The following is a 21,645-nucleotide window of genomic DNA, read 5'->3' as shown; positions in this document are numbered from 1 at the left end:
CGTGAAACTGCCAGTTCTAGTAGATGCTGAGATTCAAAAAGTTGAAGTTTTAAACCATTAAAGCATACTATATATTTTGACATGTGATGTTGACAAAGTAAATATCCCTAAACTCTAATAAGTTCTCAAGCAGCATATTTCTTACTTTGTCTAGCTGCAAATTGTGATCATTATTGATGGAAACAGTCATCAGTTTTTGTGCGTACAGTGAAATCAAGGTTTCTCCAACATTTACCAATAATGCTTCGAAGCCTAATGCTAAGACATCTCCCTCTCAAGTTTTGGGTTCCATTACAGGCTCCCAGCCCAATCCAACTCCCATTACATCCTGGGAAAGAAACCCACTGAATGCAGTGCAAGGTCATTAAAGTGAGTCCAACTTGGAAAAGCACCTACACTTAGCGCTTCTCCCAGGGTGTATTCAGAATGATAACTGCTGACTTCAATGTTTGAAGCAAACTTTCCTGGTTTTGCCTCCAGTTAACCTTGGAGAGCCAACCACACTACATTAGAGAGCTAGATTCCATTCTGGCTCACGCATCACCAGCAGTATTTGTAACTAAGCACCGAGTGCAGTACTTTTATTGTTGGCTATATGCGAGCCAGAAAGAGCCCAGCCTGGCTCTCTGATCCTACGGGCACTTGCAACATTGGCAGTTAGAAAAACTTCTTTAGGGTACAAAATAAGCAGATGTAATGTGGAGTTATTGAGAGAAGAACATAGGACCCCATAAAATGCCATTTCTTCTTACACATACAGTCACTGGAGAACGTCTGTTACTCTGCCCCCGAAAACTGTAGGGTCTGCTTCTACCACAGAATTTCCAAGCAGAAGAGTTAAAGTGAAAGGATTCTCTTCATTTTCATACTGGGCTCTGAGGCACTAGAGCTGTCAGCAGGCTCAGGAAGACAGAGCTACATCCAGTCATGTTTGGAAGGGTCTCTGCAACCAGAAAGGCTGAAAACTTTTTGGTTTTGTTTGGTTTTAAATGACAGCTTAATTTCTACAGAAATCTATGGACTTAATTCAAGGAAAAGGAGAGGGAATACACACATTTTTCATGCCCTGGTCCTATCTTTAAGACAGCAAAGCAGGACTGAGGTGTAGAGAAGTGAGGCAATAAGCCTCCAAAAAACCTGGCTGATAAATATCCCCCATATCTGGCTGATGTAGGATTTATAGTTAAAAGTTTGACTATGAAAAGGGAGACACCTGGCATATTCCAGTCACAGCATCCCAGAAGAGGCCCCTTTCAAGCCACCACCACGGAAAAGGCAGAGCTGGGGCAGGGAGAGTGTTGAACATGGTTTCTCAGTACTTCTTCAACAAGCCCTCAAGGATGCTGTCTACAGAGAGAAATAGCGGGATTACAGTGGGGCTTTTCATGCATTAAACCTTGTCTCCTGGCTAATGCCGTACAAGGTTGACTAGGCTGAGGGAGTTACCCAGTTTCCTTCGCTCCTCCGGGTCTTGCAGCACAAGACGAAGCGATGGTCCCTCCGGCATGGTGACGTGAAACTGAACAAAAGCCTTTTCGTGCTCTGGGAAGGCAGCTTCAGAGATGGCTGTGTGAAACAAGCAGGCATATACAGGCTCAGTGGAATAGTCAAAGCATTACTCATTCATGAATAGCTGGAAATTCCCAGGCAGATGAGAGAAGAACCCGGATAGCCTATCTGCAGCAGCACTTGGATCTACATTGCTCCAGCAGTTTAGAGAATGGGTGTTTTTAATTACAGTAGAGCCTCTGCGCTAATGGATCCAAATGGAGAGCATGGAGCCTGTGTAGTTAATGGGGCAGCCTACAAAAATCACCAAATGTATGAAAAATTTCAAGTTTTTGCACCAGCTCTAGGGTTTATACTGCACCCATCACTGTGGTATCTGGGCATCTTCTAGTTCTTCCAGTTGCCTTAGGTCCTTTTTAAAGCAGACATGAATGAAAAAAAAAAAAAATGTGACCTAGATATATATGCCCAAGTCACAAATACAGAGGTGATGGATACGCTGCAATCAGGAGGGGTGATCGCAGCACACAGACACAGGCAAACTAGCTTTGGACTAGCTAGGGTAACAGTAGCAGCAGCGCCAGGGCACCATGGGTGGTGGGACAGGCTAGCCACTCCAGTATGTGCCATGCGTCCTGGACAGACTTGGACTTGGGAAGCTGGCCCATGCCACCCCACCCTCGCTGCCACAGCTGCGTTGCTACTTGCGCTAGACCAAAGCACAATCCTGGTGAGGCAGAAACAAGGCTTGACACAAGCCCTTCGAGCAGTGGATCTGGTCAGTTTGTGTTGGTTTTTTTTTTGTAACTAGCCCCTGGCCAAAGCTGCGGCTAATCTTTTTAGGTCTGGATGAACTTCAGGATTATAGCATAATCTCCTCTCTAGGGAACAGGAGGTGATAAGGAGAGATTGGGAGGGCTCATGACCAACAGAAACACTTAAATAAAAATAATAATCAAAATCAAGCCAGCATGTTCCCAGAACACTAACTGGAAGCTACTGCTGAAGCCTGTTGAATCTGAAGTCAGCCCTATGTCATGCTGGCATTATGGATACTGATTCTTTCTGTGCAAGTACGGTACCAGCTGGGGATTAATCTTGGCATAAAGAGTTTATTGATGGCCTGTTGTACTGGCTAAGGATTTGTTACTCTGAACAACAGGGCTAGATTATACCTAGGGAGAGAACAAACAATGGCTGTGGCATCTGAACTGCAGACACACATTGCCTTCCCAAAAGCCAGAATGGGCATGATGTGGTAGTGTGGGGACTCTCCTGTTGATTCTTGCTTTCCCCCCTCCCACCCCTTAACCAGCCGTTACTGTTAGGACAGTCACTGCGAAAGCCACACACGTTTGAGTGCTTAGAAAAATGCTTGCTTTGCCTTTGCTGCCCTGTAACGATGCCGGTCGTTATACCATCCTCACCTGCTACTCCTACAACAGTCTCCAAGCTTCCCATCCCCACCCCCCCATAACCCCCTATTCGTGGAGCTTCCTCCCAATTCGGGCCCACTAACCCAGCACCCGCTCCTCATTCTGTTTGCTAAAGACTTGCTTTCCTCTGTGACACCTGTGTGGAACGAGCCAATAAAGAAAAGCAGGGGGAGGGAGGCATTAGAAAGATGACAACTGAACCACAGATATGCGCACACACCCCTGAAATGACCGCATTGCTGCAACCCTCTTCCTTCCTCATCTTACCCCTCCCTACCACTTATTAGGCAGTACTCCACATGTGGGGTTAGAGTGTAAACATTTTCAGATAGAAACCAGGCCTGACTATCTTGTAAAGCACATTGGGTGAGCCTCACAGAGATGTGCTGGGAGGGATCGTAGTCTCAGCACTTCACCAGCTGGTGCTGTGCTGTCTCCTTGGGCCTGCAGGGGCTACTGAGGGCCAGACTCCTAATTGCCATATTGTCAGTGCCGCCTCCCTCTCCTGCTGGGCAGGAAGCAACAGTGGCAGCCTGGGCCACAGCTGAGTGTAGAACGCACCAGGCCCCAACCCCTTGTTCATCGACGTGATGAGCTGGCTCTCGCTGCTCAGTCAGTTGGTGATCGTCACACTGGCCATCGGTGAGAAACGCCATTGGCCAAACCCTGCCAACCCGACCTGAACCAAAGAGTGTCAAGTTATTTGCATACACGACTCAAACTCCACATTTGTAGTCAGCTCCTGTTGGTTTGCAAGGGTCTAATCCTCTCTTCAAGTGCTCCCTCTGCTTGATGAGACGAAGGGATCCGAACAGGGATCTGGCATCTCTCAGGCAAGTGCCCAAACCAACAGAGTCATTCTATCTCTTTGTCATGCTCAATTAAATGACTGGATCATTTAAATATTAATTGAAGGGGAACAACTTCAATAGCAGAGTGAGGGAGACCCACATCAGAATATCCCTTAGCCCACTCGTTTGGAGACTCACCTGCAAGGTAGTAGATCCCTATTCAAATCCCTTCTTGTCACGCAGAGGGGAGACTTGAACAGGGGGGCATCTCCCACATTCTGAGTGAGTACATTAACCACAGGGACAAAGGTTATAGAGGAGGTTTCCCTCCATCCCACCCCCGCTATTTTACATGGAGTTAGACAGCCTCTGATGAGGCCCCACATGTGACCTAGGCAACCAAATGCCAGTCTCTGTTAGTGATTCAATAACCGGGGGGGGGGGAGAGAACAGGAATCAAACTCAGAGAGGGGTGGGGCTTAGGACACACCCCCCTTGTTGGCTTTGTGGATCGCACTCTAAGGTACCTATCTGACCATTTGTTATGTAGGTTTTGTAGATCTTAGCGTTGTTCCTGTCATTTTCTTGGCACCCCAAAGTTAGGTGTTGTGATCCTCAGTGTTGCAGTGTCTAAGCCCCCTTTGTGGAGCTGTGCCATTGTAAAAGTATTACTTACATCTTGATTTTTGAAATTATGTTTTCTGAAGTCAGCTGTTTATATTACTGTACTGTCTAGACGCCCCAAACAAGATTGGTGCTCCATTGTGCAAGGCATTGTGTATATACACAACAGACAAGCCAGATAGAAGGTGAGAGAAAAGAAATATTCTCCATTTAACAGATGGGGAATGGAGACAGAGATATTAAGTGACTTGCCTTGAATCACACAGGGAGTCTGTGGCAGAGCTGAGAATTAAACTGAGGTCTTCCAAGTCCCAGGCCAGGCCCTTAATGAACTTTTCTCAAGCAGTCTCCCTGCACTATCCTTACCCCTTCACTCTGAGGGCACAGGGCACCCACAGGCAGTGCTAGGTACAGAATGCTAAGTGGAATACTTCTTATTGCAGCCTTAGAGATACCGCACTGATTGGCAAGAACTGGATCAACACTCCACAAGCCCTCTCCTTTCCTCGCTATTTACTCCCATGTCTCTGTTGCAACTCTGAAACGGAGAGCATATTGCATTCCTATTGCACTTTTTAGCCAGTGCTCTCAAAGGTCTTTACAAGCATTGTACAAGAAGCAGGGAGGCAGTGAGTATCAAGTTCACCTCCGCTACTCAACCTGTCCTCAGTTTCAGATTAAGTGAGGTTACAGACAGTTCTGTTTATGTTAAAACGTCCCACAAGGCATTATGCTTCCTGCACTATTATTTCTGTGTCCCCCTCATTTTTGCTCATGTCCCACATTTGAACCTTGAGGGATCAAGTGCTGAGCTGTTGCTTTGATGAATGCTACATAGAGACGCAAGATAAACAAGCGTTTAGGTGACAGCACAGCCGCCTTTGGGCTGCAGGTCAGCTGTAGGACTGATACTCACAGAGGCAGTCACAAAGTGCAATGGCAGCATAGTAGTGGGAGAGGGCCTTGAAATGCTCAGACTTGACATGGACCATGGTGGCCCATGAGAAAGGTACATAATCCTTCACGTGAGCCTGGGTCATGGTCTGATGCACCAACGAGTAGACTTCTTCAACCTGCAACCATCAAAACACAGGCTATTAATCAATCAGAAACCAGTCTAACTGTGAGGCTGTGGATTAAAAACAAAGAACAGCCATACTGGGTCAGACCAATGGTCCATCTAGCCCAGAGGGCCTACAGCATTAATGATCCCAAATCAAGATATCACCCTGGCTTCACCCTGAAGTGTCATCTTAGTAGAGCTGTAAGACTCTTCAGAAATTAGGGAGGGCTCCATAGAGTCATGGCTGGAGGGTGAGCACCTTTTAAACACCCAACATATTCCTGGTCTATATCTAGCACTCGGATGGGAGTTTAACAGTACATGTGGATAGCAGTGCCAGACATTTTAGAGGGAGTGAAGAGAACAGTGTAATTGAGTGACCCATTCCTGTCACACAGTTCCAGTCACAAGATTGTTTCAACTCAAGACTCGTGTGACTTCGCCCCAATTCTCACAGAGGATTCCTTATTTTTTGGAAATGTAAATATTGTTAAATCTTAATCCATAACTGCTCAGCTCATGATTGAGGCGTGGAGTACCCAGGAAACCAATGGCTGCCCCTCCTGATAGCTGTGTTTAATGGTTGCATTTCACCCAGTGGAGAAATGAGTGTGCACAGCCTGCAGTGCCTCCCTTGCTCATTGCAGCAATGACAGCTCCATGTAGTTCCATCCCATCCCATCCCATCGCTTCCCCACAGGGCATGCCTCATCCCCCTAAGCCAGCTGTGCTTCCTCCTAGATCTCCCCTTGCTCAAGGGTTCTGCCTGTCCCTCCCTGCTGGTTTTCCTCTCTTCCCACCACACCCCAGACGGCTCTGCTAAGTAAAGCCACAAGAGATGAGCAGCTTTGCTGGGTTCAGACAGAAGTTGTGCAGCAATGCGTACCCTGGCTGCTTCTTGTGCAATCTGCAGTTGAGTGAAGAAGTCATTCTGGGCGCTGGTCAGGGTGACCTTCTCAAAGACACACTCTTGCACCTGTGCAATCATCAGTCGCACAAGCATGTTCAGCGAGGCAGTGCTCATGTCCAGGCTAGGGGCGTTGGAGAAGTTTTCCTTCAGGTAGTTAAAGGCACCTGCATGAATAGAAGCAGCTGGAGAGAGACACTGCAAAAGACTCTTCTGCTTACAATTCTAAAACCAAGTGGAGACTGGCAAATGTAGATAGTGAGCATAACCACCACCACTCAGTGGGATTAGTAGAGCAGTAGATGACGGCCACTGATATGCCTGGCACTTGCCATTGTTATGACTCATTCTCAGTGCTCTCCAAACTCTGCCTCACTTTGGTACGCTGCTCCTGCCTGCCTCGGCTGCGTGTGCTCTAGAGACTCCGTCAGTGCTTACGCTACTCCACATCATGGATGAGAGCTGATCAGAATGTGCTGGTGAAGTCAAAGCCTGATTCTGGTAAATGAGTGCAACTGTCTAGAGAGCTCAGATTAGAGGCAATACCAGTCACACATGCCTCAGAACAACACACTCTCCATATTGGTTATGAGGTCTTCTCACAGGGTCAGGATTGAGAGATGCATTAGCAAAACTTGGGATATGGTGGGTTATTAGTCTAGTTACTATAGCAGAGAGGGGGGCTACAGGTCAGGATTAGGGGGCACTGGCCAGGCTCAGTGCATCTACAAAACATACACTCAATAACTCCAAAGTCTCTCACATGAAATGAGCAACAAGAAGTCCTCCCACTATTTTTTCCTGAAGAGCCCTCCCCACCAAAAAACAGAATCACCAAGAAAGCTCTAAACAGCTGACTTACCAGCTGCCTTTTGAAAAGCATCTATAGCCCGGTCAACTCCTTGCAGGGTTGTGCGATCCTGCCGTGCCCCAATCTGGGTGTGCAGAGCTCCAATGTTGAAGAGCACACTTCCCTTCTCAAAAGCCAGAGCGCGCTGATGAGAAGGGACTCCAGTTAGCGAGTCATACCTAGAGACAAAGGGGAAAAGACAAATTTGTTGCTTAAAATGCAGATTTCCCAGTATGCGCTGGAGCATGATTTATAAGCCTACCAAAAGGGGAACAGACTTCTCTGCAGCTTGAAAAGCCACCCACTCTCAATGCTTATATCGACAGAAAGGCTAGCCACAGAGATGAGACTTGAAATTTCATATAGTTCTAGGCCAGAAGGGACCTCTGGAACACAAACCAGAGAATTGCCCCAAAATAATTCCTAGAGCAGATCTTTTGGAAAAGTATCCAATCTTGATTTGAAAATTGTCAGCAGTGGACAACCCACCACAAAGGGAATGATGCCACTGCACAGCGTTCCACAGGGCAGTTTATGATTTGGTGCCTGCCAGACCCGAAAACATCTAAATAAGATGTGGCACGAACAAGGAGGCCTCCACAGCGTCGATGTTTAAAAACCACAAGCCTCTTTCCATTTATTACACTCTGGATTCCTTTGTTGCTCACTGTGTGTTCATGTTTTGCTCAACTTGAAATAGGAACTATGAATGCTGTGATCACACTTTGCATTGACTGTACAGCACATGCTGGAAAGGATCTCAAAGCACTTACAGATAGCAATGAGGATACAATGCCCTTAAAGATACATGAGCATTAAAATCCCCATTTTGCAGTCTTCACTGAGTTTAAGTGATTTGCCTAAGAACACATGGAATGTAGTGCTGGAACCCAGAACTTTATGTTAATATGCCCAACTTCTGGTGATGAGGACAGAGAGAAAAGGATGATTTTTGAAATATTTTAGAGGAACAAGCTCTACAGAGGCCTGGGCATCTGGATCTATTTACCCTCAGCCCCCAATATCAGCAATATTAAGACCCTCACTAACCAGTGAAAGAAGATGCCCAAGTTTTTATTGGGAGGGAAGAATCTGTTGTCAAGAAAGTAAAGCTGGTTGTAATATTCCATCAGAAGTTCTAGCCCTGCCTCGTTCCGACTGGGAGTCCGCATGGCCTGTGGAAGAGGATGGAAAAGAGTAACATATGCAGCTGTGGCATTTAGACATCAAGAGCAGCAAAACAGAGGCAAGCACACCAACAACACTGCTCTACAGCCAAAATGCTTCTGAAATAAATGTAGTCCAACTTTACTAATTCTGGGTCACTGAGAACAAAAATGATGCTTAAAATTGGTGATTGGTTCTAGTTTTCAAGATATGCTATTGGGTCAGTATATACGACCCTTGACTTGGGAATGGTGGAGGATAAGTGAGTTATAAAGGGAAGGGATCTCAATTTAAACCAGAAATGACTAAAATACATCTTTGACTGGATCTATGAATAAATCTATGACTGGGTTTGGACAGTACTTGCTTTTTAGGCAAAACAATGAATGATGCAATCTGAAGCTGGTATTGCGTCATACATGATACGAATTGCATCATGTTATTCCTAGAAGTCATGGATGATGCAATGATAACGAAGCTTACATCACTCTGCTGAACAAATTGCCCTATATCAGCTCTAGAAATCATACAGTGTCGTGTTCTCTTATTTGTCAGTGTTTGATTTTGCAAAGGGACATATGTGTTTAGCCAAAGTGAGCACAGATGCCTCGTACTTGTGTGAACAGTGCAGATAACTTCTGCTATGTTTGTGGTGAAGTGACTTTTGCATCACAAAAGCGCAGTCTAACCACTATGGTTAAGAAAGCCTATCACCTTTATTATGGCTGCAAAATTGGAGATCAGGACAAGAGATGGGCCTCACACATATGCTGCAACACTTGTGCAACAAATCTTGGCCAGTGGTTCAACAGGAAAAGGAAATCTATGCCTTTTGCAGTGCCAATGATTTGGAGACAGCCAACAGATCATAGCAGCAATTGTTACTTCTGCATGGTGCCTCCAGTTGGGAAAGGTGTGTCAAAGAAGAAAAAGTGGACTGTGCATTATTCAAACATTCCATCAGCTATACGCCCAGTACCCCACGGAGAAGGACTGCCGGTTCCTGATGCACCAGAATCATTCTCACTTGAGTCAGACGAGGAAGAGGAAGAGGATGAAACTTCTGGTCCTGAACCATCAATGTCACAGGACCCACATTTTCTCCCATCCTCCTCCTCTGAACCACACCTCATAACACAAGGTGAACTGAATGACCTTGTCAGGGATTTGGAACTACCCAAGAGTAAGGCAGAGCTGTTGGGCTCCAGACTACAGCAGCGGAATCTCCTGGCAGGCTATCAGGGCAAATGGAGCCCATCAATGCTTGCAGACTATTTCTGGACAGTGACAAGAGATGCTCCATTTAATGAATACAAGAGACAAGTCAAGAAACGCCGAGTAGACACTGAATAGGACTAAACTATCTACATAATAGTTTTTTGCCTTTTGTTTCATAATAAATTTTATTTATATAACCCTTTTGCTGATTTTTAAAGTGTTACATAAACAGGACAGGTGAAATATCATGTAAAGCAACCATAAACACATGAAAAGACCTAGGTTTACAATTTATGATTAAAACTCTACTATCTACACAATATACAAAAACTTAAACATCTTAGAAACAGTAGCCAATGAGTTGTTTTAATTGTCATATTGGAATTCAGCACATCAAAATACATAGTAAATATCACATTTTATCTCTGAAGCAGACGACTTCTCAAAAATTGTAGACCAGTGCAATTAATGGGAGACACTCTCTGCTGATCAGAGACAGCATAAGGCTTATGTGTCACTCAGTGCCACTTCAGCACTATTCTGAGGGCACAGAAGTGAGATTTAAGAGGTGCAGAGGCCTTGCTTTTGGCACAGGGGGATGAAATTCATCCCAAATAAACATATCTGAGATTCTTTTACCATGATAGAAAATGACAGTACACCTGTACACTGAATGAGGCAAGGATCCTGGGGTGGGGGGAATAATAGTATATGATCATAATTAAAGTCTGAGCCTATGCACTTTGATATAGGAGGGCTGAAGTAAGATTTACTGGCAAAGCATCTCCTAACTTTTGAGTGTATGACTTTGAAACCTTAACCTTCTTTTAATACAAATTTTTGGATCCAACCATATAGGTCCATAGTTGGCACCACTTCACTCATATGAAGCCCGAGATGAGAGGAAAGGCAAGTTAGAGAATGTTCGACTCTGGGCTGGATTATTAAGATTGACCTCAGCAAACTGAAAGCTAATGTTATGTTCTAAGGGTGTTTTTAGTGCAGCCTTGCTAATCTACCAAAGCTTGAGAAAAATAGATCTGATCAAATGCAGGAGTGGGAAGCAGCCCATTTTGGCTTCAAAAGGCAATTTGAGATGACAGATTTTAATAGATATGGGGTGGAACCCCAGAGTTCCATTATTAACAGATCCAAAATTAGTCTTTTTCCATTCTAGCACTGGGCTTTTCTGCTGTAAGCTGTCAGAGGTTCAGATAGTAGAGTGATATTTTAGATAAATAATTCTGACAGTTGAACCATGGTCCAATTTTAATCTTTGCTCACTAGGGCCCCAATCCTAAAGTTTGACTCATGACAACAGACCCTTGCACCAATACAGTATTTTGTAACCTATAAACTGAAGCTGCAACTTTTCCAAATGTGCTCCAGGGAATCCCATACCCCAACAATATAAAGCACACAAAGCACTACAGAACACCTCTTGAAGTTACGTGTAAAGATCACCCATAGAACTAATGATTCGCAAAGATGACCCATTTTCCTCCTGAATCAGCCAAAACAGGGTGGATTTTTGTTTTTAAACATGAGGAGCACAAACCTGCCGCAGCTCCATGAGCTCTTTGATTTCCTTTTCAAATGAGATGCCATCTTCTCCATAATGTTCACTGATGAGATCCTGGAAAAGGGAGAGTATGGGGAGAGACGGGAAAAATAGAAGCTTTTGGTTTAGTTTGTTGGGTGAATTCTATGGCTACTGAACAAGCAACTGACCATCTCTCTTAGCAAAGGAGTAGATGCCCTTTGTAAGGGCATGGCAAACAATGCCAGGAGACAGTTCTGCAGTTCCACCACACTCCCTAACCCTGAAAAGCGTCAAACAAATGTTTATGCACAGGGGCTCCTGGAGAACTGGTTGGGCTCCCATCTACAAAGATTTGGGACAGTTCTTTGGTAGCTTTTCCACTGTTTCTATCCCCTCTGAAAGTAAAAGCCCAAGGGACGTGATCTGGCCTATTATTTGCAAGGCTTTATAAACTGGTGTTACTGAGACACATAGGCCTTTTGACAATGGGTCCCCTGTTCTCTGCAAACAACTCATCTCAGACCTGACAAACTCACTATATCAAATACATTATTTACAGGGTATTTGTCCATAAAGGATAACATGTAAGGTCTCTGCTGAAAGCTTGCAACATACAGATGTTCATAATCATGGCATGATGTATATACATTATTCCTTAAATATCGCATGTAACTATGGTAAAGTTTATGCCTTTATGTTCATAAGGTTAAAAGGAGTCAGAAGGATGACAGCTGATTCATTCAACTGGCAGGTGCCACCCCACCTTAGTCAGCATGTCAACTCAAATAACTTTAAGCAGGCTTACCTTTAATGGGGCCATTAAATCCATTTCCTTAGTCTCCTTTAGCCCCAAAGGAATCATAGGGACGCTGATAGATTCACTAAAATAAAAGATGACAGACAAGCAAAGTTTATATTTCCAGTCACTATTATCTTATATGGGTAAAGGATCCTCATGCTTCAGGCCAGAAGTGATCACCAGCTGGGGTCAGGAAGAAATGTTACCCCTGATTAGAATGGCAAAAGGTGCAGTATGTGGGTTTTAATTTTCTCTGGAACAGTCACTACTGGCCAGTGTCTGAGACTAGTCGGGTCATTAATATGATCCGTTGGGGGCATTTCTTATATTCTTCTCTGGCCTACTTCAATGGCAGCCCAAATGCTACAGGCCTGAGTGTCTCCAGTTAAGGGTCACTTCACCATGGTGCTGACCATGATTTCATTAAAGTTAAAGACAAAACTCCCACCTGACTTACAAAGGACCAGGCTGTGAGTGAGCACACAGAAGCCAGATACGAACGTTTTCAGCTGTGAAGGTAGTTTTGAAAGAACTCACATCAGGAACAGCATTTTACTTTATGAGGGCTTTGGGTGCATGTTTTGCAGTGCATGGGTAAGAATCTAGTGCTTTTAGGTTGCTACTTTGAATTTTAAAAAAGCAGTCAAAAGATCAGAAGCTGAACTGGCTGCTATGGTCTAAAGCAGGGGTTCTCAAACTGGGGGTCGGGAACCTGCAAAGGGATCACAAGATTATTACATGGAGGGGTCGTGAGCTGTCAGCCTCCACTCTAAACCCTGCTTTTCCTCCAGCATTTATAATGGTGTTAAATATATTTAAAGGTGTTTTTAATTTATATGGTGGTGGGAAGGAGTCGCACTCAGAGGCTTGCTATGTTAAAGGAGTCACCATTACAAAAGTTTGAGAACCACTGGTCTAAAGTGTCTTAATGAACAGCTCTTGGGAGACAGGCGAAGATCTGAGCAAAGTTCAGGGACCCAGCAACTCCTGGGTTTCAATCCCAGTTTTGACACTTAAGTGACCTGCTAAAGGGGGTGGAAATAAGGATGGCTTAGGTTCCTACCACCTTTAAAATGGGGATTTAACATTGGCCTACAATCACAGGATCAGTTAATGTTTGCGAAGCACTCTGAAGATGAGAAGTGTTCATTAATGTGTGCCTTGTAAACCATTAACAACATCAACATTTAAAAAGAGGATTTCTGTCAAGTAGATTAGGGCTAGCATTTCATTGGTTACAAGAGAACTATCAGGCCAGGGCTGCCTTTTAAAATTTGAAAAATCTGAATTTTAATTCCATGTCTTTGTAGCAGCAGCAGGTCACTGGACCTGCAGTACATTATAGTTTGGCAAAGAGACCACCCCAGTCTAGGTTCAGATCAGGGTTGCAGCAAAGGTCAAGCCTCTGAACACTAAAACCAAGAACTCCAGTGCTGTGAAAGTTCAGATTGTGACCTGGATACCGAATCTCTGTATTTGGAAGCATTTGGATCCAGAGGCTTGGTTTTGCCTATTAGAGATACAGGGCCCAATTCTGCACTCTGCTGTAATTCCATTGATTTGCAAAGTAGAGGAACTCCTAGGCTATGGCTACACTTGAAACTTCGAAGCGCTGCCACGGCAGCGCTATCAAGTGCGAGTGTGGTCACAGCGCCAGCGCTGGGAGAGAGCTCTCCCAGAGCTGCATGTAAACCACATCCTCTATAGGTGTAGCTTGCAGCGCTGGGAGCCGCGCTCCCTGTGCTGCGGCACTGTTTACACTGAGGCTTTACAGCGCTGTATCTTGCAGCGCTCAGGGGGGTGTTTTTTCACACCCCTGAGCGAGAAAGTTGCAGCGCTGTAAAGCGCCAGTGTAGCCAAGGCCCAAGTCACCAGGTGTGAGAGGCCCCCAAAGTACAGCCCTCGATTAGCAAGGTTTGGTTTGGGATCCTCTCCCTCCCCTCCCCTCCCCCTCTAGAGAGTATTAACTAAATACAAGTGCCCCTTCAAAGTCCATGGTTATATCTGCAAATAAGATTCCTGTACAGATGAGCAAGTATAGCAAAGTGAGCCCCAAGCAATTATAATCCCACTTCTAGCTGCTTCAGTGATGGCCCCTTTGCGGTGTAAATCAGCAGATTGAGATTTTTTCCATCAGACCTCCTCTTTTGCACAAACCACAACTTGCCTAATGGACCTACAATTGTTTATTTAAAGTTGGGAACTTATCTAATCCTCTTTACAGGGACATGCAAGCGCAAACACACAGAGCCTCCCAAAGGACTGGTTCAAAGAGGCAGGAAAGGCTAGTGGAGTGAGATCTGGAGGGGGTCACACAGGGTCAGGACCATTACAGTCAGTGTTTACACAATAACAGGTTATTTAACCCAGGTCTGTCATTAACACTAAGAGCTTATCAGCAGTTTCTGAAATATCACATGGTCATGAAAAATGGGTGGGGGGAAAGGAAGAGAAAAACAAACATGCACATCTAGGTCTGTTCATACTTACTCAGTCACTGAATAAACAGCCTCCTGAGAGCTATAATGAGTGTGGAAAAGGGGTTATCACTTTTTCACTAATGAGATTTCAGTTTGATCCAATAGTACAAAATAAACAAAGAGGATTTTGTCTGGTGTTTTTTGAAACTACAGAAAACAGGACCTTTGAGGGCAGTTACAAAGACTAAGGCTATGTCTACACTGGCACCTGAAAGACAAAGCTTTTGTCTTTCAGAGGTGTGGGGGGTTTTTTTGTTTTTGTTTTTTAAAACACACACACACACACACACACACCCGAAAGACAGAAGTTTTGCCAAAAAAAAGGCATGAACAATGCTTTGTCAGCAGGATCACTCTCCTGCTGACAAAGCTAATGCTGCTCTGCTCGTTGGGGGTAGAAGTTTTTTGTCGGCAGGAGAGCTGATAAACAGTGGCTACAATGCCCGCCTTTTAGCAGCACGGCTTTAGCGACACAGTTGTGTTGCTAAAAGCTGCATAGTGCAGACATCTCTTACTGTGGCAGCACTTTAATGTGGCTGTGTAGTTGCAGCACCAGCTCTCCCAGAGCTATAAAAAAACCCCACCCTCATGAGTGGAGCGGCTCCCGGCTCTGGTGCACTATTTACACTGCCACTTTACAGTGCTGAGACTTGCATTGCTTGGTGAGGGTAGGGTGGGGGTGTCACACCCTTGAGCGAGAAACTTTCAGCGCTGTAAGGTGGAAGTGTAGACAAGGCCTAGGACTACTTGCCAGGAAGTCACATTAGCACAGGAGCAGAATGATATCCCCTGCCTGCCTGGGGTGGTTAGGAATCACCTGTATCAGTTACTAATTTGGATGACTGAGTCAAGGGATCGATTCTAAACCCTTAGTCGCCTCAGGCAGCTTTTATGCAAGTAGTCTCAATTCAGCTACCTGAATCAGGTGAGTAATCACCTGGACAAGCACTAAAGAGGGGAAAGGCTGCAACATCTGGCCTTTCGATATTAGTGGTTGCATACCACTGGGGAAGAGGAAAAAACTCCACTGTTGGACACAGTTAGCTGCATTCAGAAGGCATTGTGTGGTACCTGATGGGAGATAAGGGTGTTCCCCTACATTATTAAATCTAGCTCTTGTGTGCCCAGCATATGGGCAGGCCACCCAGGCAGCCCCTGGGGGAGAGGCTCTGTTTTACTTGCACTATATAACGAGCTGCAAACTGAGAGCAGTTCATACTTTACCATTGCTTTCAGGCAACCTTCTTGGAGCATAAAACCTCCCCTCTGCTAACATCAAGACAGCTAAATAGGCAGCACTCACTGAATTGCTTTAGAGTGAACCAGGGTGTGCGCACATGGGGGGGGGGGTAGCATTTCAAGCTCTGAGACTGCTGCACCATCCTGGATATTTTATACCTCAGGCATCTCTTCCCTTCTCACCTAGATAAACAGCTCCGCTGAGACGTCCCAGCATGTTAGCTTGCTGCTGGCTAGGGTGCTCGAACTACCTCTACTGTGAGTCAAGCAGATGAGGTTGCTGGGTAAGCATCTCAAAGCAACCATGTGCTGCAATTAATGAAAGGTTTGGCCTCAAAAAAAAAAAAAAAATCAAATGGGGAAATAAAAGCATGTCAATAATTCACTTCACAAGAAGCAAAGCAGCAAGAAAAGGAGGCTAAGCACCTAGGTAGGAATGTTTTTAATTACTTTCATTACATACTCAAGCTTCTCCTGCAGAGCAAATCATGTGTTGGGGGATTCTGCTTACATATCCCCTGGTTTGAGGAGAGATTATTTCTGATACACAAGTAGTAATGCAGGTTTTAAATGTATCAGCCTTCTGTACCTGTAAAGCACCATCCATGTCAAAGCACTTTACAAACATTAGCTGATAAAGCCTCATGGTTATTATCCCCATTTTACAGATGGAGAAACCCAGGCAGAGAGAGAATAAGGGACACGCTTCAGAGCAAGTCATTGGAAGGGCTGATCCAGACCTCAGATCTCCCAACTCTCAGTCCAGTGGTACCCACTGGCTACACGGAAGCGAGACAACACTGACACCCCAAATGTGCAAATGGCAGGAACTGTATTAATAAGGCCAATGTAGTCTCCTCAAATCCAGCCCAGTTCTCAGTTTCCTTGCCTGCTGTATTCCAGCTAGGAGCAGGGGTATAATTTGTGTGGGAGAGCATGTAGGGACCGTTGCTTATATGGGCAGCTGCATATACAACATATACACACAGACCACATCCATTTCACCCATAGCCACACCCCCCAATGTCTACTGTGAAGGAGGCATGAGGTAAGAAGGTCTCTCCACAACTTTCCTGAGGAATGGGCCCCAGCTTCCACTGTGCAAACGTATTGAGGCTTACTGCACACTGAGCATATTGTTAGCTAAGTACAGGGTATTTATATTATGCCTATCACCATGGTGTCTTGGCACCTGGGTGCCTAGCACACCTGATTTCCAAGGGCTTTGATCAGTGTTCATTCTAACTTTTTTTAGATGATTGTGCGGAATGAATTTTGTTATGTGCACCAATATGGAGGTGATACGTGGTGAGAGTGGGGCCGAGGGGTTCGGCATGTGGGAGGGGGCTCAGGGCTGGGGCACAGGGTTGGGGTGCAGGAGGTGAGGGCTCTGGCTGGGGGAGCAGGCCCTGGGGTGGGGCTGGGGATATGGGGTTTGGTGTGCGGGAGGGGGCTCAGGGCTAAAGCAGAGGGTTGGGCTTGGGGTGCAGGGGGGTGAGGCCTCTGGCTGGGGGTGCATGCTCTGGGGTAGAGCCAGGGATGAGGTGTTTGGGGTGCAGGCTTCCCCGGGGCTGCGGCAGGGAGAGAGGACTCCCCCAGCCCTCTCCCCACCGCAGCGGTCTTAGAGGAGAGGTGCCTCTCCCTGCTGCAGCCCTGCACACCCCAATTTGCTCCCCGTTCACCTCCTACATCTCTCTTCTCCAGGCTCCTTAGAGGGAACTTAGGCTTTGACCACTTTCTCCATTTTCCTGGGCCCTGCAATTCTAGCAACTTTCTTGCTCAGCTTGGTGACCTGCCTCTCGATAAACCTTACCTGTCATTCTGGTATACATCCACACAGCTGTTCAGTTCTTCTAGTTCTTCCTTCAGCAATTGCAGATTGGAATTAACATAGCTAAGCTCCAAGGCTACTGTTTCTTTTACTTTGTGATTACTTGTGGCCCTGAAAATAAAAAGGAGACAGAACACAGGAGCAATTGTCTTAGGAAGTGGTCCACAAGATAAAAACCACTGATCTACCGCATTCAAACCACAAGCCTTCTGCTGCCAATAGAAGAACATGCACCACTTTATGCACATAGGCTATTTCAGAGTCTCTCAAGATGCCTTCTAAACTAATGAGTTAAGCTGCCGAATACTCCAGCAAGGTAGAGAAATGTTATTCCTATTTTGGAGTGAGAAATCGAGACCCAGATGCCCAGATCTCTCACACTGGGTCAGTGACAGAGCTGGGAGAGAACCCAGGAAGCATGTTTGCTCTTAGACTCCTGCTCTAACCACTACACAACCTTTGGTACTTCCATCGAGCTTCACAAAATGCATTTTGGAACATAAGCTTTCCAGAGGCTGAAGACTTTCCACCTATGACCAATGATGGAAAGAAAGGAGTTAGCAGGCTGAGACAGAGGTTGAAAGACAAAAGAGCAACTTGGCGGTGGGAGGAGGGGAAGGAGGAGGAAAAGGCTCTGTGTGACGCAGCTGGGCCTGCAGTGGGACATGGTATCCTGACCCACTTCAGCTTCTCTTAGGGGATATTTATTTCCATCAGTGTCCCCAGCCTAGCAATTAGGAGTGCCCAGCAGCCTCAGTGGCCTGTTGTGCTAGAGGTGGCAGCAGCAAAGCAGCTTTCAGACTGCCTTCAAGTGAGGCTGTACACAATCTCAAACTGGAGTATTTAGTTTAAAAAGACAAACATGGGCAAGTACTGGTATTTAATTCTGCGGGAGTCTCTCAGAATTCCACAGTATGGAACAGGGCAGTGGTTCTCAACCTTTCCAGGCTACTGTAACCTCTTCACGAGGGTGACTTGTCTTGAATACCCCAAGTTCCATCTCACTTAAAAAATTACTTGCTTACAAAAATCAGACATAAAATACAAAAAAGTGTGACAGCACACAGTTACTGAACAATTGCTTACTTTCTCATTTTTACCATATAATTATTAAATAAAACCAATGGGGATATATATATTGTAATTCCATTTCAGTGTGATTCTGGAGCCGGTTTTTCACTTGTGAGCCTTGTCATTTGGCAGCCAGAGAGCAGCAGCTGCTGGCAGGGTGCCCACCTCTGAAACCACCACCACCACCAGCAGCGCAGAAGTAAGGGTGGCACAGTACGGTATTGCCATCCTTACTTCTGCGCTATTGCTGGTGGAGGCACTGAGCAGCAGCTGCTAGATAGGGCATTTGTGTTTGCAGTGCAGTAGGACTATTTTTTTAAATCCCGCTCCGGTCCTGCCCTGCAATACTCACTCCCACTCAGTCCTGCACTGTTTGTTGAATTGTTATTTTGCTCCTGCAGGATCCCAGTAGAGCCTGTTATAAAACCAGGCAAATATCTAGATGAGCTGACTTACCCCTGAAAGACCTCTGCGTACTCCCAGGGGTAGGCATACCCCTGGTTGAAAACCACAGGTCTAGGGCCACCCAGTACATGGGATAGGGGCAAGCTTACCTTAAAAAAAAAAAAAAAAAAAAATGTTTCCTGGCATTTTAAAATCATGCTTTTTTCTGCCTCATAACATCAGGTTTGAACATATGACAGAATGCAAATTGGAGGGGGATGGAGGCAGGGAACATGCCAGGCCCTTACAGATAATAAAAGGATGTCTTCATACTTATCATTAATGATTCATAATACACTAATACCCAGAGTCCCCAAGCAAGATTGGGGCCCCACTGAGCTGGGTACTGTATGAAAATACACACTCCCTGCCCTAAAGAGCTTACAATCCAAACAGACAAGAGAGGGGATGGGAAGAGAGAGACAGAGGCTCAGAAAGGTGAACTGAGTAGCCCAAGATCACAGCAAGTCAGTGGGAGAGCCAGAAACAGAACCCAGGTCTCTTGAGTTCTAATCCAGTGACCTTCCCATTAGAAAGCATTGCTGTTTTGTCCCTATATGCATGATCATACAAAAATTGCTAAGAGAACATTCAGGTTGCAAAGTCAAGCCCTCATAAATCAGAAAACATCAGAATTAAGCTTGCCTGTGCAACAACCTTATTTCAGCCCCTTGTGTGCATTCACCATGATTAACCTTGGCAGAACTCAATCCGTATTTTATTTTTTAAAATTTGGACAGATGTGTTTATTTTCAAGCATTTTTTCTATTTATCAATTTAAATTTTCATAGTTGTGAAAAAGTATAGGGGGAGCAGACAATAACAACTGATGTTGAGATTCAGAAGTTGAAGCTTTATAACTGTTAAAACAAACATGTTGAAATATATAAAGTAAAAATCCTTACGTCAAAACGTTCAAACAGCATTTTGTCTTACTGTACCTCTCTCTAAATTTCTATCATTGATGGACTTTTTGCCGATTTGTGTGTGTATGGTGAAATTGACATTTAACAATAAAACCCTAATTCTTCTGCACCTAATTATGATGGTCTTTAATTACATGATCATACACTATTTTTTCAACAGGACCCCTGCCTTACTCAGTGGACAGGATGGGCCTGCTTTGGGGATTAATCAGCACTGTGCAGTGAAGGAGACTTGTCTGTAGGACCTCTGCCCTCATTTGCTGCAGTTGTTAGAAGGTGTGTGGTGAACAAGGCAGGAGATTTCACGAAGAGAAAGCATGGTCTCAAGATCAAGGCACTGAATGCTGCTCTGGAGAACTGGATTCTGTTCCTGCCTCCGCCACAGAGTACCTGCGATACCAGACAAGCCAGTATCTTCAATACAGGCTCAAATCTTATTACATATACACACTTTCAACTGAGATTCCACACTTACACACGTAACTTTTAGCTCTTTTAGGTGTAATTCTTAGATATGAAAAGTGCAGCCTTTCCAGTGCAAATAGCAATATATTGCAGCTCAAAGTCTGTTCTCTGGTCACTCAGTAGCAGCATCCTGCTGAATGCCCTGCTCTCTCTCCCATTTATTTAACATCAGCAGATGTAAACATGAAGAAAGGATTTCAGCTGCAATGAGTCGCCTGCTTTGATGAGACAGATTTTCAAGCTAATTGCACCTTTATCAGCTCAGGGTATGGCTACACTTACAGTTGTACAGCGGTGGGAGTTACAGCTGTCTTCGTACAGCTGTGTAGGGAAAGCGCTGCAGTGTGGCCACATTTGCAGCATTTGCAGCGCTGTTGGGAGTGGTGCATTGTGGGCAGCTATCCCAGCGTTCAAGTGGCTGCAACGTGCTTTTCAAAAGAGGGGGATGGGGGGGGGGGGGGGAGAGAGAGAGAGAGAGAGAGAGAGAGAGAGAGAGAGAGAGGATTTTTGGATCTGTCAGCTCCCTACCTTGCAAGTTCTAAGGACTGGAACACATCACCAACCTGCAATCAATTTAAAAGTTTCGAGCCCTTCCCCCACCCCTCTCTTATTCACTAAATGCAAATTATGCACTCCTAAATAGCCTTCAGACCACATAAGCAGCTGCTCAACATGGACTCCCCCTGCCCCCTCTGCCGTGTGACTTCTCTCATCAAGCAAACAGCTGTGAACCTTTCAAAGCAATTCCCCTGCCTGCTTCCGCTCGCTCGCTCCAGCAAACAGGAGCTGTGTTTGTTTTTTAGATAAGCAGCTCGGGAGAGCTTGGAGTTCAGCCATTCTTCCAGTTTGTTGTGAGCAGGCATTCTGGGATACCTCTTAATACCCTGAAGGCCAATAACAGCGCTTTTGGTGGCCACACTTGATGAGCAGCGCTGCATCACCAGCACTGCAATTGTTACACCCCAAGCAGACCAGGTGCACAGCCAGCGCTGCAGCCAGAGAGTTGCAGCGCTGGATGTGCCTTGCAGGTGTGGACAGTTACTAAGTTGCAGCGCTGTAAACCCACCACCAACAAGGCAACTCTCCAGTGTAGCCAAGCCCTCAGGAAAAAAATAAAAAACAAAACAGGAAGAGAGAACCTGGTGGCAGAGGAAAGCTGACAACACCTAAACTGTCTGCTGAAACATGTTCTAGTCTCTCATGCTAAATCAAGTTGGGCCTCTATTCAGCTGAGTGCAGTCAAAAAAAGGACAAGGCCATATACCTCAGCCTAGCTCAGGGC

The 21,645-nt window shown here is 45.4% G+C and overlaps 1 protein-coding gene across 4 annotated transcripts in view; it reads right to left on the bottom strand.

Moving 5' to 3' along the window:
* RHPN1 (rhophilin Rho GTPase binding protein 1) overlaps positions 1 to 21,645 on the bottom strand; it is a 974,759-nt gene that overhangs the window by 934,902 nt on the left and 18,212 nt on the right. For 3 of the 4 annotated variants that reach the window (XR_007772628.1, XM_050940897.1, XM_050940898.1), the window contains exons 3-10: positions 17,440 to 17,568; positions 11,914 to 11,989; positions 11,124 to 11,201; positions 8,231 to 8,355; positions 7,193 to 7,359; positions 6,310 to 6,497; positions 5,277 to 5,433; positions 1,447 to 1,566 (exon numbers count right to left, since the gene is read on the bottom strand). Coding sequence is in view for 3 of the 4 variants with exons in the window: in XM_050940897.1 (XP_050796854.1) it covers positions 1,447 to 1,566; positions 5,277 to 5,433; positions 6,310 to 6,497; positions 7,193 to 7,359; positions 8,231 to 8,355; positions 11,124 to 11,201; positions 11,914 to 11,989; positions 17,440 to 17,568 (1,040 nt within the window). In the remaining variant the exon portion in view is untranslated. The remainder of the gene's footprint in view (positions 1 to 1,446; positions 1,567 to 5,276; positions 5,434 to 6,309; positions 6,498 to 7,192; positions 7,360 to 8,230; positions 8,356 to 11,123; positions 11,202 to 11,913; positions 11,990 to 17,439; positions 17,569 to 21,645) is intronic. The other variant, XM_050940899.1, reaches the window with a different exon arrangement.

This window comes from Gopherus flavomarginatus, chromosome 2 (assembly GCF_025201925.1).
Source record: "Gopherus flavomarginatus isolate rGopFla2 chromosome 2, rGopFla2.mat.asm, whole genome shotgun sequence".
Lineage (NCBI taxonomy): Eukaryota > Metazoa > Chordata > Testudines > Testudinidae > Gopherus > Gopherus flavomarginatus.
This window is presented reverse-complemented; position numbering and strand designations above follow the sequence as displayed.